General features: G+C 33.4%; 1 protein-coding gene and 1 pseudogene across 1 annotated transcript; both read right to left on the bottom strand.

The window, feature by feature from the left end:
- LOC21405638 overlaps positions 1 to 10,776 on the bottom strand; it is a 13,396-nt pseudogene extending 2,620 nt beyond the window's left edge.
- Positions 10,777 to 11,916: 1,140 nt separating this feature from the next.
- Positions 11,917 to 15,739, bottom strand: LOC21405637 (flavin-containing monooxygenase FMO GS-OX-like 4). The gene is made up of 7 exons (XM_024174782.1): positions 14,963 to 15,739; positions 14,391 to 14,461; positions 13,409 to 13,561; positions 13,197 to 13,279; positions 12,933 to 13,068; positions 12,662 to 12,838; positions 11,917 to 12,450 (listed from the first exon to the last, which is right to left on the bottom strand). The coding sequence occupies exons 1-7, from the start codon at positions 15,558 to 15,560 to the stop codon at positions 12,250 to 12,252; spliced, it is 1,419 nt and encodes a 472-aa protein (XP_024030550.1). The 5' UTR covers positions 15,561 to 15,739; the 3' UTR covers positions 11,917 to 12,249.
- Positions 15,740 to 16,619: the final 880 nt, after the last annotated feature.

Raw genomic sequence — 16,619 nt, 5'->3', positions numbered from 1 at the left:
TTTCAGCAAAAAAAAAAAAAAAAATATATATATATATATATATATTAATTGGAAATTGATGGTCAAACACACTAACTTATATGATATATATGTTAATATCTAAGAGGACAGTTTTATTTATGGAAGATTTGTTTTTAGAGGAAAACGGTCAATCATGTAAGCCTTCCATGATATTGATCTTTTACGCTCAGGTTTCCTCACAGGTTTCAGTTTTTCAAGCTTCCCTCTACTAATTTTATTTTTCCAGTGCCTTGTGAAATTTGACTTCTTTTCTATGTATTTTGTGGACAAGTAACTCCTTTAGATTTCTTTTAGCTTATCATATAAATCTAAGCCAAAGACAGGGTCCCACCTTTGTAGGTAGCCCGATATTATATGGCGTAAATTAGGTTGAACACTCCTTTTAAAATTTAGATCTCGTTTACTTCGCGGATTTGAATTTTCAATTCAAGTTGAGATGTGACATTTTCTGAGAGTTTTTCACTGTAGCATAAAAAGTTAGATATGACATTTTCTGAGAGCTTTTTACTGTACAAACCTAAAACTGAAAACTCGAATCGGTAAAATAAACGAGACCTTAGTTATTCACATGTAACACTTTTATGTACATGTATAAGTTACGTTTAAATGTTCATAAAAATACTATATTCAAATACCAATCCTGTAATTTATTCTTCTGATTCACCCAATTATATGGCTACTCTACGTTAGGAAATTTTATTTCTTAATATAATTGTGGGCCACATATTTAATTATCAATCATATCACGCTATTTAATTAATTAGACAAAATTAAGTGGTCAATTTAAAAAAGTCCAATTAGATTTTTAATTGGGTATGGATTAAATGGGTGGATACCCAATACTGACACAATTAGGTTTAATGAGTGTCTAATGAGACAATATATAAAGAACCTTTAGGTTATGGTCTCCAATACGTCAAATTATTCGACCGTTTTTCATCTTCTCCATCTGGAGAGAACGCCCCATTCAAGACTCTGGTGATTTAACTGAGGAAGGCGATAGCCCCAAGAACGTATTCAAGTAGTGATTATTGATGAAGATTAAGGCTGCACCAATAGAGACAAGTATTTGTTACCGTCTATTTTTCTCAATAATTTAGTGTGATGATTCATGAATTCGTGGGTATGATGTTGAAACCATATTTATGAATTAAAGCTAACATGCTACCCATATAAAATCTTTTTTTTTATTATTATTTTTAATTTAGCAAACAAATGCACAGGTGTGTGTATGTTCGAACTGAAGGGTGCATGCAGTTCTTGCATATATACTTCCAACAAATCTGATAGAGTATGTCTAATTTAGGCCTCGTTCATTTCACCGATTTGAGTTTTTAATTTTAGATTTTTATAGTAAAAAGCTTTTAGAAAATATCACATATAACTTTTTTTGCTACAGTGAAAAATTCTAAAAAAATATAATATCTCAGCTCGAATTGAAAACTCGAATTTACGAAATGAACGAGGCCTTAATCTAGCTCTACAATTTATGATCCGTTCTCTCTCTCTCTAGCTCTGCAACAAACCTGATAGGTGATCATTTTACAGAATGATCCTGACACCCCGCAGATAATATTAGAGGCGATGATCATCAAGAATAATCTATAAATAAATAAACAATTACGGTGTGAATCATTAATTTTACCTGATGATAGGACAAATTATGAGTATATCTCTTGGGTATGCCAGAAACTTCAAGCACGGAGTAAAACACATTAATGTCCTCCATCATATCCTCTTCAGAAGGAAGTGTTGTTCGATTAGACAAAACACCCGCTATCCACTTGCACTGAAGTTCACACACGGTAAAAGGAATAACCTGCAGAAAACAAATCATACAAAATTTACCATTTTTCATGCGAAAACCCAAGAAGCATTCAAGTATATGCTTATCTTAGTTAAAGGAGATCATGTATAATAGAAAAATAATATTTATCCCTATAGGAATAAAATCCCACCACTCATGTGAGTCTTATTAAGTTGAATCTCATTTACTTATTTAACGAGACTCATCTGATATGAGTAGTAAAATTTTAATATAAATAAAGATGTTTGTATAATATTAGCTTCATTGGTAATCCAACAAAGGATAGCCATGGAGCCAAAGCCGGTGGAAAGACGTGCTTGTACAATGGTCTGACGCAATTGTCGTCCTCGGTGACAAGGCCATTGGTTTCAAGAAAAGGGAAATGATACTTGTACCTTAAGAAAGGTAATGAAGGGTAACTTTCATTGTTTAGAGATACCAAAGCGAGTGTTTTGGATAGGCCTTTGAAATAGTTTGATTCTCTTTTTTGTCAGGAAACAAAATGAATAGAAATTTTTTTCATATTTTGTATAATTTTTTATATATTCCGTTAAATATTTAACACCTAATTAACAGAATGATTAAAATTGAGATAAGATAAATCTCAAAAATTAACTCTTAAATGTTTTAAAAGTCATGAACTAAGTGGGATTAAGTATAAACCTTAGGAAAGAAAAAAATTGAAAAATTGTCGTTCTACCACCATCAAGGTGCAGTACTAAGCTAAGGTGGCGTATACCCTTTCGTCACCAACTTTACATCATTTGAATTATGAACTCCACATTGTGCATCTAGAGGAACCGTCAGTCAAGGTTCATTTTTGAGAGAAAATTAACTTAAGCAAGAAGGGGATATAATCATATTGGAATTTTTACATTCAAAACTATAATTTTTTCCTACCGATTGGAAATGTTGTCCTACTCGTAGGATTAATTTTTTAAAGGTTTAATTTATGATTAGCAAAAAAGAAAAAATAAAGGTTTAATTTATGATTCAGAATAATTATATATAGTCTACTACTAAGTTTTAGCGTGGATACTTACAGATTAGATAGTTAAAATTTTAAGGGTTTTGGCACTGTTAGTCTTGAACTTTGAGCATAGTGTATTTCGGTCCTTACATTTAATTTTGACATATTAGTTTTTAAACTTCTACGTACGTTTGGTATTATTTCTAACTATTTTTAAAAATATTTCTACACGTTTTTTGAGACACAAAAATGAAAACGGTCTCTAAACAACGTTTGATTAGCAATTACTTTGAAAACGAGAACATAAAATGTAAAATAATGAAGATGATTTTTGTTAAGAAAATAAAAAAATATATGATTGATAGTTGTTTCTACATTTTCATTTTTATCTTCTAAGACTATAACTAACTTATACAGGTTTCTAAACACCCAAACACAATTTCATTTTTTTTTCTTATACCTAAAACAATATTAAAAAATAGGCTATGTTGTATCAACCGTTGGGAATAGTGTCCAATAGCATGAGATGTGATTTAGATTTTATTATTTAATAAATAAAATAAAATTTTCATTATTTATGTGCATGTATTGTTATATACTTTATGAATATCATTGAAAATTCTGCGATTATTTTTGTGATCTTAAATATGGTATATAAATATTATATACTAGAGGATAATATTTAAGGACAATAATCGAAATTAGTCTGTAATGAATTTAATTAAAGTTTAGAATATTTAATTAATACATGACATTCCCATTAAGAATGGAACGGACTTATTCACATCATTGATACAGAGAAATATCGAATGAGTTTATTTTGCATATGAGATTATGTACGACTAGGACACAAGCATTATATGAATTTCTAATAATTTCCGTTAAGTATAGAAATTCTAATTGAGTCTACCGATGGTCATATATAGAATGATCTTAATCTTGAGTTATTAGCAAACTCTTATTTATGGATTTGTGTCATTTGACTGACTCGGTACGGATTTTAAAATTCTAAATCATATTCCTTGTATCTTGGAGATATGAAGAAATAAGTAGTGAAATGCTAATATTACGGGTGGAATCCATTCCTTCTTGAGAAAGAAGCAGATAAATAAGTCCCTTGATGATTGATTCGGTGCTTGAATTGGTAGGAGCTCCGATACATGAATGTGTTTTATGAATCACTATCCATTAGAGATCGATGATACTCAAGGATAAATATGTAATTGGAGGATTGATCTATTTGTAGTGACTATATCAAATGAACACTTCAAGTTCTTAGAAATAAATTATGTCTATAACTTCTAGAGTGCAATTCTAAGTTTTTAGTGGAGTAACTTTTAGAATTAATAGAATTAATTAATTGAAGAGTTTAATAAATTATTAATTTTATTGGAGTCAGAATTATATGTCCATGAGTCTCCGCGTCATCCTTGTAATATTTACAAGACAAGTTGAATTAATGGGATTTAATATCACTCAAAATAAATAATGTGATTATTTAATTAAATTAATTTTAGAACACACACAAGAGGCCACACGCCCAGGCACTTGGAGGTACAGGGAGCGTGTGGCATAGGGTGAATCCCACTGAGATTCAGTTGCTTGTTCTCCAAGATATCTGCTTTACTTGTTTTACAAGTTTCGCAATCAAATTCAAAAGAAAAGTAAAATTTGACTTTATTTAAATTTGAATTTGAGCTAAAATTGAAAACTGGATTAAGGAGAAATTTTTTCTCTCTCATGCCTGCTATTTGCACCAACACAGGGAGATCTCCCTATGGTGTGGTTAGTGATTAACGCCCAAAAGTGTTATTCACAAGTGGTCAATTGTAGCACAGAAGGGCGGTTGTATTCATAGAGAGATGACAAAAATAACAAGAAAGATGAGTAGAAAAATCAACTGACAAAATAAATTAAAGTAAGAGAATATTTAGAAATTTTATTTCAAAAAAATGAAATGAGAGAAGATTTAAATAAAGGAAATTCAGTAGTAAAAACGGTAAGATGTCGAGATTCCCTTTTGTTTCGTTTACCAATTTAAGTTTTGATTCACAAAATAAAAGTATCGAATAAATTAAATCTCTATGTTGATTATGAAAATATTATTATTACAAGTTATCCAAAATTGACAATATATCAATTTAACAATATTGTAATAAAAGACAATTTATAAAATAATTCAAAATACAAAATAGTGTATGACATAATTACATAAGGAAAGCGTGACTGAACTCATATAAAAATTGGCACACATATTTTGAAAAATAAATGAAAGATATATGAGATTTAATTCATTCGAATATTGAACTTTACAGCACAAGAAATCAAAATCCGAATTGGGTCACTAATAAAAGCTCATCTCTAACCTCACCAAATGAACTCTAGCCTAGCTTGCAAAACATTCTCACAAGTTCTAGAGAGAAAATATGAGAATGACAGCAAGACGACAGAAAACTGAATATGAAAAAGACTATAGGCCAACCCTTTTATTTATAGTGTTTAGGCTGCCTAACAAATAAGGAAACAAATCTACAAAAATGGAAAATTACAAAGAAATGGAAACAAAACAAAATTACAATCAATTTGGAAAAATCAAATATTTTTTTGGCGAGGAAAATCTGACATGATTATTAGGAAACTGAGAATTTGGATCAAATTTGTTGTGTTGAATCCAGGAGAAGAAAAAGAGCTACTACCGTGAATGCCACGTGTCACCTATTGATTGATTAAAAGGAATTGATTTGCCACATGTCGTGCGCACAGAGGAAGAGAACGCTAGCGATTGGAGATAGCTGAGACCCGCTCGGACAGGTGGCACTAGCGGAGTGGATGGACAGAGTTGGCGCTGGTCAAAGTGGGGGACAACCTCGACAGCTAGCGCGCATTCATTGGAAAGGTAGGTTGGCATCGCAGGCGCGTGGTCCACACGTTTGGAAACTTTGACGCGCCGGAGACCGCGTGGAGTAAGCACGCGCGCTCTGAGGTCTTGCGTGCTGGTGACACGCGCAACGCGAGATGGCGGGAAGAAGCAGGAGTAGATTTCTGCTCTGACTGATGGAGCCCACTTCATCAACTTGGCTGAGGGGTGGGGTGCTCTCTCTCTCTCTCTGATTGGCTTGTGTGGCTCGATTGAAATGCTTGGCTCAGTTTGAGGGTTTCTTTTATGGCTTCAATTGCATGGCTTCACATAATTTTTGTTATGCTTTTAATCCTAAAAATAAGCAAAAACTAGACATTTCCAGTTAAAATATTTCAAATGAAAATCATGAAAATGTTTAATTTAAGCTTAAGTAATTTATCACTTTATTCAAAAACTAACAGTAACAAATGTGAATTTTTATGCGTTTATTAGTCGGCCATGTAATAAAAGGGACGGGAGAATTTTGTTTCCAAAATTAAATGGGAAACTGTATTTAAATGAGATTTAAAATAACTAATTTTTTAATGCATTGTCTTCAAGTTAAAGCAAAGGGGTCCTCTTAGTGTTCTATAAATAAGAGACAATAGAAAATTAGAGAACACGATTTTTTCTTTCTTCCCATATGAGATAGGCGTGTATCATAGCTTTTATCGTAGTGTAATATTCTGTTTGACAGCATGTAACATTTTAGTGACAGCTGTGTAACCAGAGAGAAAAAAGAGAAGAAATGTTTTTCCAATTCCCAGTTTCATCACATACATGTGTTAAAGTGGTGAAATAGAAAGTAGCGAGTGATCATAATATAATAGTTCCATATTAGAGCCCACACTCTACGTCTTGCAGATATCAAGGACTAGACGAGAAAGATTCAGGTTTTCTGAGAAAGCTTGACGCTAGAACTGTTCGTTGATGGAATTCTAGTGGAACCTCAAATTTAACCTTACTTAGATCATTGTTATTAAGTTTAGCAATGAGTAAGGAACGTTCTTGCAAAAGACTAATTCTTAACTAATAAGTTATAAATTTTGCGAAAAAATAAAAGGGGGTTTTTGAATTCTAAATTTAAATAACTTAAATTACAGAGAAAATTAAAGAAAACAACTCTCAAAATTAAATAAGAAACAATCACTAATAAAAAGATGGTTAAAGGGTCAATTTCCATCACTAGACTACAAAATTATGACAAATGAATGATAAAATTCCTAACTTCCTACAGAAACCATCAACCGTAGATAACAATAAGCTATGCTATCTCAATCTTTTCTTAGTTTGTCGTTAAATAAAACAAGTTCTTTATTAATTCTCTTTCCCTTAAACAACCTAGAACAAGCTATCTAGATTCAATCCAAAGGAAGCATGAAGTTGAGAAAGATAGGTTGATCTAGGTAATAAACACACAAGCTCAGAATATTCAACCTAGGTTATGTTCCACATATAATCAAACAAAAGCCTCCTACAATTATTGATCACAATTCGCTATCGATAATTAGAAACTCAAGACAATTACGGATCAAGAATTCCTAACCTAGCAATAGATAATTTTCATATCCTAATTGGTTGCGCACCCAAATAAAATAAAAAAATAATCATGAACAATTAAATTGGAAGAATATAAACGATTTCTATTGAGAAATTGGAAACAATATCAAATCATCCAAACATAAATTCCATGTCTAGGGTTTCAACATCACCCTTAACCAAGAAGAAATCTAGCCTAGTATAATTATAAAATAACGCGAAGAAAAATAAATGGAAAGCATATGAAGTTCCAAACGAAGAAAGAAGAAAAACTCTTGACGATTCTATTAATTATTAGAATAACCTGATGTGATAATGACATAAAAGAAAATAATCAAAAGTAGTGGCATCTTTGAAATACTTTTATTTTTTTATGTTTTGCTTAACCTTGAAATATTTTTCTTTAGTGATATAGAAAATAATAATCTTTTGGCAAAAGAGAAGACAGAATAAATCAATAAAGCATTAGAAACGGAAACATTTTTACCCGAGAATTAGATATATTGTGGGCGTATCTTTTAGGTGTGCAAGAAACTTCAAGCATAGAGTAATAAGAATTAATGTCCTTCATCATGTCCTCTTCCGAAGGAACTGTAATCGGATTAGACAAAATACCCGCTATCCACTTGCTTTGAAGTTCCCATGTTGGAAAAGGAATAATCTGCAAAAAAAAAAAAAAAAAAAAAAAAAAAAAAAATCATTATGGGTTTTCTTGCATTGGTAAAAACCTTGAGTACTTGGAGGTGTTTGGCAATTACTTGGAGCTAAAATTTCCAATTTTGGTAAATGAAAACCTAAATTTGAAAGTTTGTTGTAATTGTAGTCTAATAGCTAACTGATGTCAATTAGTGCACAGAATGTCACATGATTTACATAAGAAAATGCACCTGAAACGGATCGTACGTAAAATTTGAAATTTTGATATTTGGGACCCTTATTATGTATAATCCGTTAATTAATAGTCCTTATTGGACTGTAATGCAAATAATTGTCAACTTTAAAGTCCTAAATGCTAAAACTAAAAGTTTAGAATCAATTTGCAAGTAACAAGATCACACCTAAAAAGTTTAGACAATTAGGCTATATGCAAATTACTCCACCATTAAATGCAAAACCTATGAAGCATTCTAATGTTTTTAAAGCAGATTTTGAATGTTACCTTCATAGGTATCCCAACAAAGGAAAGCCATGGAGCCAGCGCAGGTGGGAAGACGTGCTTGTACAATGGGCCCACTCGATTGTCGTCCACGGTCACAATGCCATTGGTTTCAAGAAAAGGGAAATGGTACTTGTACCTTAATTAAGGAGAAAATTAATGAAAGTTGGCTTTTATTGTTACCTTGTTTGAAATAGCTTGTGCTTGTGTTTTTAAGTAGTAAAAGAAGATAAGTATAAATTGAGATTTTTTTATTAGTGTTTAGATAGTATTTGAAAAAGTACTTTTATATCTAATAAGAGCTTTTAAATCTGTTTGAGTAAAAAAGTTAAAAATACTTATTGTTATAAAAAGTAATATAATAAAAGGATATGGATGAGATATTTAATTTGTTGTTAATAAATAAAAGATTAAAAATGTAAATCAAAAAGTTTTTCATAAGCACTAAGGGAATGACTTATTCAAAAAGTATTTAAAAAAAATAAAAATATTTTAAGATTGTCCATCTAAACAGATTTAAAAACGAGCTAATCTCTAATCTCTCTATTTTTTACTTTCTACGGAGAAACAGGGTTCTTGATCAAACCAAATTAATAGGCCATATTTTAGAGAGTAGATATACCCAGTGCAGTGAATAATGACGTCCGCAAAGACGACACTTTCATCATGGAAAACGACACTACCATCGTCATGGACGCTTTTGATCTGCAGTTAATATTAGTTTATACATGATTAGTATTTTAATTGCCTTAAATTAATACCATATTCCAAATTTGAAATTCCAGTGAGATATTTATCACCATAGAGTGAAGCCAAATATTAACATAGCCAAGCTGCTTTCCAATTTTTTCGTGAGAAATTGATTTATATGCCACGTGGACTTCTTTCGCAACTCCGGCTATGTCTCGGGAAATATCAGTGGCATTTGTACCAAACCCTATCAAAACCACAACCTAAGAAAAACATGTCATGAAAAAAAAAAAAGAAAAAAAAGAGCTTAAAACTATGGAGTGAATGAAAAGAACTAAGAAGGAAAGAGAACCATACAAAGTAACAAATTAACAAAAAAAAAAAAAAAAAAGAAGCATACAAATTAACAAATTATCGGGGATCTCAATTAATGCTTGGCTTTTTATTTTTTATTTTTAATTAGAACTCATATTTGTTCTAACATGTTGAATTATATATTTCAAAGTCATTCCAAAGCTCTAAAGTTGATACAACTTCTCACCGTATATTTATTCTAGTTCCTATATGAGAAATACAATGCCATACAATTTACAGAAGTATGGAAACATTTAACAAACCCGATCTTGGAATGGCCCCGGAATACGATAACTATGGCTATGAATTTCCTTCCCCGGCCAAGCATCAATGCCTACAAGAACATATATATATATATATATATATAAGAATAAAAATTAAAAAATAATGACTGAAAGGTTTACCATCATAGGCCTAGAAATAGTATAATACGTTTCCATCGATGATTACCGAAAAATTATAAAAATAAATACACACCTTAATTTGATTAGATGATGTCGTGTTTATACAATTTGCTATTATAACAAATAACAAATTTAATTTAAAAACAAAACAAAAAAATTGCTATAGCAAATTAATCAATAACTTTAAACATTAATTAGAAATATTACTACGATTCCTCTAAATTTAATGCTTATTAACTGAGATAATTTTTTTTTTTTATTGACTATTCAAGTTGTTATGACCATCACAGCGATGCATAAATATTTGAATAACCAATGAAACACCACACACACATATATTTAATACCAAATGTTTAAACAACAAAATTAAACCAACACAAATACCAGGAATATCAGCAAGACGAGGCTCTGAGTAGTGCCCAACACATACGACCGCAGCATCGAAAACATCATTAACTTCAACCTGATTATCACCTGATCTCTTCTTTGACGTCACTTTCCACTTATTCCCACTCTCCACCATACCAACATAAACCACCTGAGTTTGAAACCTCACCAATTCCTCAACCCCAAACTCCTTCGCAAAGTCCTTGAAATACATCAAAACTTCTCTGTGACCCGGGAAACTTCTTGGGTCTCTCTCATCGTCGTCTTCTTTAACCACAAATGGGAAGTCTTGGAAGCCCATTAGCTCTCTGGGGAGGACCGTAAGGAGGGACTCGTAGAGACTCGAGTGGAACGGTCGAGCCCAAGTGGGTCCGACTCGACCGTTGGATTGTAGACCCAGGTGCCACCAACTTGGTCTCCGCGCTCGAAGACCACCACTCCGTGGCCTTCTCGGACCAGCTCGCGGGCGGCGCCGGCGCCGATGACGGCCACGTGGCGGGAGATGAGTGGACGAGGTGAGGCTTGATCTGGGGTTGTGATCTTTGTCATAGTTAAGGCTGTTGAAATCGGTTATTTTGGAAAATGTGATCGGGCACCCAGGGAGGGAGAAATCAATCGTGTGTGATTGTCTGATCGATATTAAAATGAGTTGGAAGTGCTTAAGAGTAAGTCTGATGATAGCATTATTGAATAAAGCCAAAACAAAAGTTAGTGAATTACTGACACTGAATCTGACAATGTAATACTAATGTAAATTGGCCGAGAAATTATTGAATAGACAAGTGTACCCAACATTTTACTTATGTGTAGATACATTCAATAAAAATGTACAATTTAGACATTTCAACCATGTCAGCTTCTTACACTGATGCTTCTCTTTTTTAAAAAGAAGCCTAAGTAAACATATTAAAGGAAAAAAATTATTGTGATATCCTCTATTATAGTAAAACATATGTACTTTATATTTTTTAATAATATTAAAATGATACTTTCTTCTTTAAAAAAATATTTTTTTTAATAACTTGAGACAAAGTGTTCACTCTCTCCTCACTAATTAACAATAAATTAATAATTTTTTAGAAAATTTCTGAAAATATTTAAAAATGTTTAAAAATCAAAATAAGTTAAAATGTTATTTGAAAATATTTTTAAAGATATTAGTTTCTATTTAATTAATAAAAATGGCACTCGGATATGTGTCCTAAAAACCCATCTCAGGGTATTGAAAGAACATTTTTTTTTTAAAGTGAATGTACTATTTTAATATTATTATAAACGTAAGGTATCAGTAAGATGTTTCACTATAACAGAGAGTACTAAAATAATTTTATCCCATTACTAAAATAAGACAAACTATCCAATTGTTATTTTTTCGTTTAACGGGTATACTACATAAATAAAATGATGGGGTACACTTAGCCTACTTAACAATTTCTCAATAAATTATGGTAACATATATTGTTAGAGCAAGATTTCGTCTAACACTTTACCAATGTCCCTAAACTAACAATTCGGATTGAATAAACAAGTAATCTAAGGAAATTGATGAGCACACGAAGAACACAAACAAGTTAAGAAAAAGTAATAAGAACAACGCGAAGACAATCATAAGGCAATTATATTCAGAAAATGAGCGTCAATTTTCCTCTCAAATCAAGGAAATTTATAGCACATTGAGAATTAGGGGTTTAATTCCTCATATTAATTCAAGAGTTTATTCTCTAAATTGTTACATCATGAACAGGTTCAAATCTCCAATTAATCAAAACAGGATCAGATCTGCTTTATTGATTCTTTTCTTCATTCCAGAGAACGAACATGAAAAGATTATGAAGTACATATATGCTTAATCACCTCCAAAAATAAAAGGAGGTATCAGCGAGATTATTTAGTAATATTTATTTTCGATTTTTCATCGAAAAACCCGAGACCAAATCTTATTAATCAAGAGTTGGAAGAGTTCACAAAGAAAGGAAATAATTACCACTCCTAGACAAATTGATGAATGAAAAAATAACTTGTTTAATAACCATTGATTCCATTTGGGAGGTATTTTGCAAAGTCATGGTGGGCTTGTAATATCAAGTCCTCATCATCCCAATCGTCCCTGTATGTCTCTGGGTGAGTACGCTTTCTCTTGGAAGCGTAAGCATACATCTCTTTCCTCCATCCTTCAGACACCAAAAAACCGCATTGAACCGCAAGCCAATCATCATACTCAAACTGCAGACAAGGCATTCAAAAGAGTATTTCTGGCCTTAGCAACTAGCAAAATCGAGAATAAAGGGATCAAATAATGTTTCAAATAGATTTCTCACCTTTGGCTAAAAGCTACTGGTTATGCATACCAAACATTACATGAAATGTACATGATAGAAAGGATAAACCAACTGTTGGATACATAAAGAAGCATTAGAATCTGAATCTGTTTTACCTGACTTAAACCCGGCATTTGATGAGTGTACCGCTTTGGCTTGCAGGAAACTTCAAGCGTAGAGTAAAATGCATTAACATCCGCCATCATCTCCTCTTCTGATGGAAGCGTGATCCTATCAGACAGAAGGCCTGCTATCCATTGGCTCTGAAGTTCCCACAAGGGAAAAGGAATAACCTGGCAGCAATTGATGTAAAGGTTCATTATCATCTTCGACCAAAGATCCATTCAAATATTGGAATATATCTTAAACCATTTAGAAGAGTTGTACCTTCCATGGTAACCCAACAAATGAAAGCCATGGAGCCAAGGCTGGAGGGAAAACATGCTTATACAACGGCCCGACGCGATTGTCATCCATGGTCACAATGCCATTGGTTTCAAGGAAAGGGAAATAATATTTGTACCTTGAAGAAGATAAATGAAAGTTAACCTTCAGTATTATAATTTGTTTCACTTGCTATAGAGACTTAGAGATAAAGAAAAGCTTAGCATCAAATGACTCGTCACAAGATGATTAGTAAAGACAGATTACCCTGTGCAATGAAGAATGACATCGGCGACGATGACACTCCCATCCTGGAATATCACGCTACCATCTTCATGAGCGCTTTTGATCTGCATTAGCTTTGGATATCATTAGCATTTTAAGTCACGGATACTGCCCAGCATCAGGGGCAGGCAAAAGGTTCCCTTGAAAAACTTCCCATAATAGCACCAAATTTAGTGATCGATGAGAATTAATACCATTGGATGAAGCCACATATTATCATAGCCAGGTTGCTTTCCAATGTTTTCATCAACAATGGATCTAGATGCTACATGGACTTCTTTGGCAGCTCCAGCTATTTCTCGGGAAATATCAACAGCACTTGCTGAACTCCCTATCAAAATTACAACCTGCAAAAAGCAGGAAATGGATAAGAAGCCAAGTCATGAACTCCATTTGCTTAGCACAATTTGATCGGTTGTGTAAAGCTACACAGAACTAGGGGAAGCATACAGAAGAGACAATTCTTTTCTCTTATATTGGCGTTTTCTCTAATAGTACTATGATAAGCCTAATAAGCCTTTGCTTAAGCAGGTTTTTGTTAGGAAAGGTAAGAGAGAATAAGTGGTTGTTGGGCTGAGTTAGTAGTTAGTTGTTAGTAGTTAGAAGTATAGGGGAATAGTCGGTTAAGGAGGGGATGTACAGGGGATTAGTCGGATAGAAGGGGAGGGAAAGAGAATAAATAGGGATGAAGCAGGAAATAGAAAGATAGGAAAGAACTGGAGTCTTGTTGAGAAAGTCTTAGCTTAGGCTAAGCAGGGGAGATCTCGCAGTACCTCGAAGGACTGCTCTGTAATTCATTTTAGAGATTCAATAAAGATCACACTTTCATTCTTCTTGATTCATTTCTGTTGAAGTAATTACTCTGTTCTTATCATACTATTAGTTAGTCATCAGGCTCAGTTAGTCCTGTCCTTCGTGATGAACTGTTGTCATCAATCCTTCACTAAAGGATGCTTTGTTTGACATGTACAATCAGAATTTCAATTCATTTTGAAACCCAGACACCGATGCTGACTAAAGAGGCATGTGATTCACTCCCTCATGGAACATCTCAACACATTGCACATCTAAAGCAAAGTTAGAAGTTTCTTGATCTAAGTATTAGGAAAGTAATGCAACCCAAAAACACAACACAGTTTACACAAGTAATAACAGAATGCAGAATACTCAAGAGACCTGATCTTGAAATGGCTCAGGCTCGCGATAATTATGGCTATGAATTTGTTTCCCCGGCCAAGTCTCGATCCCTGCAAGAAGATAAATACATAAAAAGCAAAGGACTGGAATATTCATTACTTAAGTAAACTAGAAGCAAATGAAGTTTTTCATCTAATTTCCAAATTGATAACTGAGCAAGACTAACATAATATTAAGTCAATATCCCAGCGTAAAAATATCAGAATTCATCAAAAGCTAACACCGTAACAAGCTTCAATACCATTTCAGTTCACAGAGAGAAAGAAAGCAGTGCAATACAATCTGCAACCTTGGAAGTATTGCCTCAAAAGCATCAATTCATGGGGAGAAGGAAAAAAAAAGCCGAAAATAAAAGGACTGACAAATAAATCAGCAAACATTCTGCAAATATTGACCCCTCATCTAAGCAAAACAATCATTCAAATTCCCCGAGAAGAGCCATCTAAAAAATAAGTCAGAATCCATCTAAGTCCGAAATCTTCAAAACCAAATCAGACCACAAACAATCCACGGGAACTATAAGTGATATCGACATTTATGCAAACATTTACCAGGAATTTCAGCAATACGGGGTTCTGAAAAGTGCCCATTACAGACAACAACAGCATCAAAAATCTCATCCAACTCTACCTCATTATCACCTGATCTCTTCTTTGACCTCACTTTCCACTTATTCCCACTCTCCACCACACCAACATAAACCACCTGAGTCTGAAACCTTACCAATTTCTCAATCCCAAACTCCTCCGCAAAGTCCTTCAAATACATCAAAACCTCTCTGTGACCCGGAAACCTTCTTGGGTCTCTCTCAACGTCGTCGTTTTTGGCCACAAATGGGAAGTCTCGGAAACCCATGACCTCTCTGGGGAGGTTGGTGCGGAGGGACTTGTAGAGGCTCGAGCAGACCATGGTTCGACGTGGGTCGAGCCCAAGTGGGTCGGACTCGACCTTGGGAGTGTAGACCCAGGTGCCACCCACTTGGTCTCCGCGCTCGAAGAGCACCACTCTGTGGCCCTCGCGGCCCAGCTCACGGGCAGCGACGAGACCGGCGGCGCCGGCGCCGATGACGGCCACGTGGCGGGAGGTAAGTGGGTTGAGTTTGGGTGGGAAAGAGAGGCCAGCTGGAAGTGGCCCTGCCGAGTTTGTCATATTGTTTTAAGCAATCATTACATCAAAATTGGAGTACGAGTGGAGAAGAACCTCATAAGTTTGGAATTAATGATGAATCTGAGATCCCCACGCTCGGGAATGTTTGTTTTCCTTTTTTTTTTTTTTTTTTTTTGTGCGTGTGAGAGAGAGAAGATCCTAAACAGTAAACACAGTGTGGTTGAAGAGAAAAAGAAAATAAATTAAGAAAATAACACTGATAATAAATCAAAAGGGAGATAAAGAAAGAGTTTTTCCGGTATAAATTATAACTAATTTATAAGAGTACAGTTGAAATATAACACTCGTTTTTAATATTTTGGATACAATTATTTTTTAATTAAAAAATATTAAAATATGTCTGAAATTTTATTCTTTTTTATTAACTCTTTTAATTAATATAATTATTTAATTTAAAATAATATTAATTAAGAATAAGAAATAAAAATCAATACTCATATAATCTTTAAGAGTATTTGTCTCTTTTTATTTTTACCTGTTTGTGAAGTATATTCTAATTTTGTCTTTCGCAACATGACTCATAAAATATTGATAAATGTCGAGTAAGGGTGGTGGCCTGGTCTTAAAGGATTATCATGACTACGTATGTAGTAAAAAGTTTTGAGTATCGGATTAGGTCTTGTTGAGGATCGTGTAAAGGTTTGTTCCTATCAATCTAATATTAAAAGTTAAAAGGATTATCATGACTGCGTATGTAGTTAAAAGTTGTACTTCCTTGTATTGCAAGATATTTCAAAATTAGGACCCTGAGTTACAAAAGACAAATCAAAGTGTACGAAAGGAGAAAAGCCCAAGTTTCACCATATACAGCTCAGGAGTTGCTTTCACATTACTTCAAAGGAAAGTTGCGAGATCGCAAGGAAGGCCATAACAGGTTAAGATAGCAAAAAACCTTTTGTTAGCTGCACCGAAAGACTCCAATGCAACACGCTATTTTATCTTCTCAACAGTTTGCAAGTAACTGTAGGATGAGCTCTATTGATATCTAAGTTCGGTACGAGTGATGAGCATGAAAAATGGTCTTAGCAGGAAGTCAAATCA

Source organism: Morus notabilis, unplaced genomic scaffold (genome assembly GCF_000414095.1).
Source record: "Morus notabilis unplaced genomic scaffold, ASM41409v2 Scaffold15, whole genome shotgun sequence".
Taxonomy (NCBI): Eukaryota; Viridiplantae; Streptophyta; class Magnoliopsida; order Rosales; family Moraceae; genus Morus; species Morus notabilis.
The sequence above is the reverse complement of the archived record's forward strand: the minus strand, read 5'-3'. Positions and strand labels throughout refer to the sequence as shown.

What these genes read in the sequence shown, in the direction of transcription:
- LOC21405637 (XM_024174782.1), bottom strand. Translation starts at nt 15,560, where the DNA reads ATGACAAACTCGGCAGGGCCACTTCCAGCTGGCCTCTCTTTCCCACCC. An exon ending in CCGTATTGCTGAAATTCCTG is followed by an intron (nt 14,462 to 14,962) that starts GTAAATGTTTGC and finishes ATCTTCTTGCAG; the next exon opens with GGATCGAGACTTGGCCGGGG. An exon ending in AAATGCCGGGTTTAAGTCAG is followed by an intron (nt 12,451 to 12,661) that starts GTAAAACAGATT and finishes CCTTGTCTGCAG; the next exon opens with TTTGAGTATGATGATTGGCT.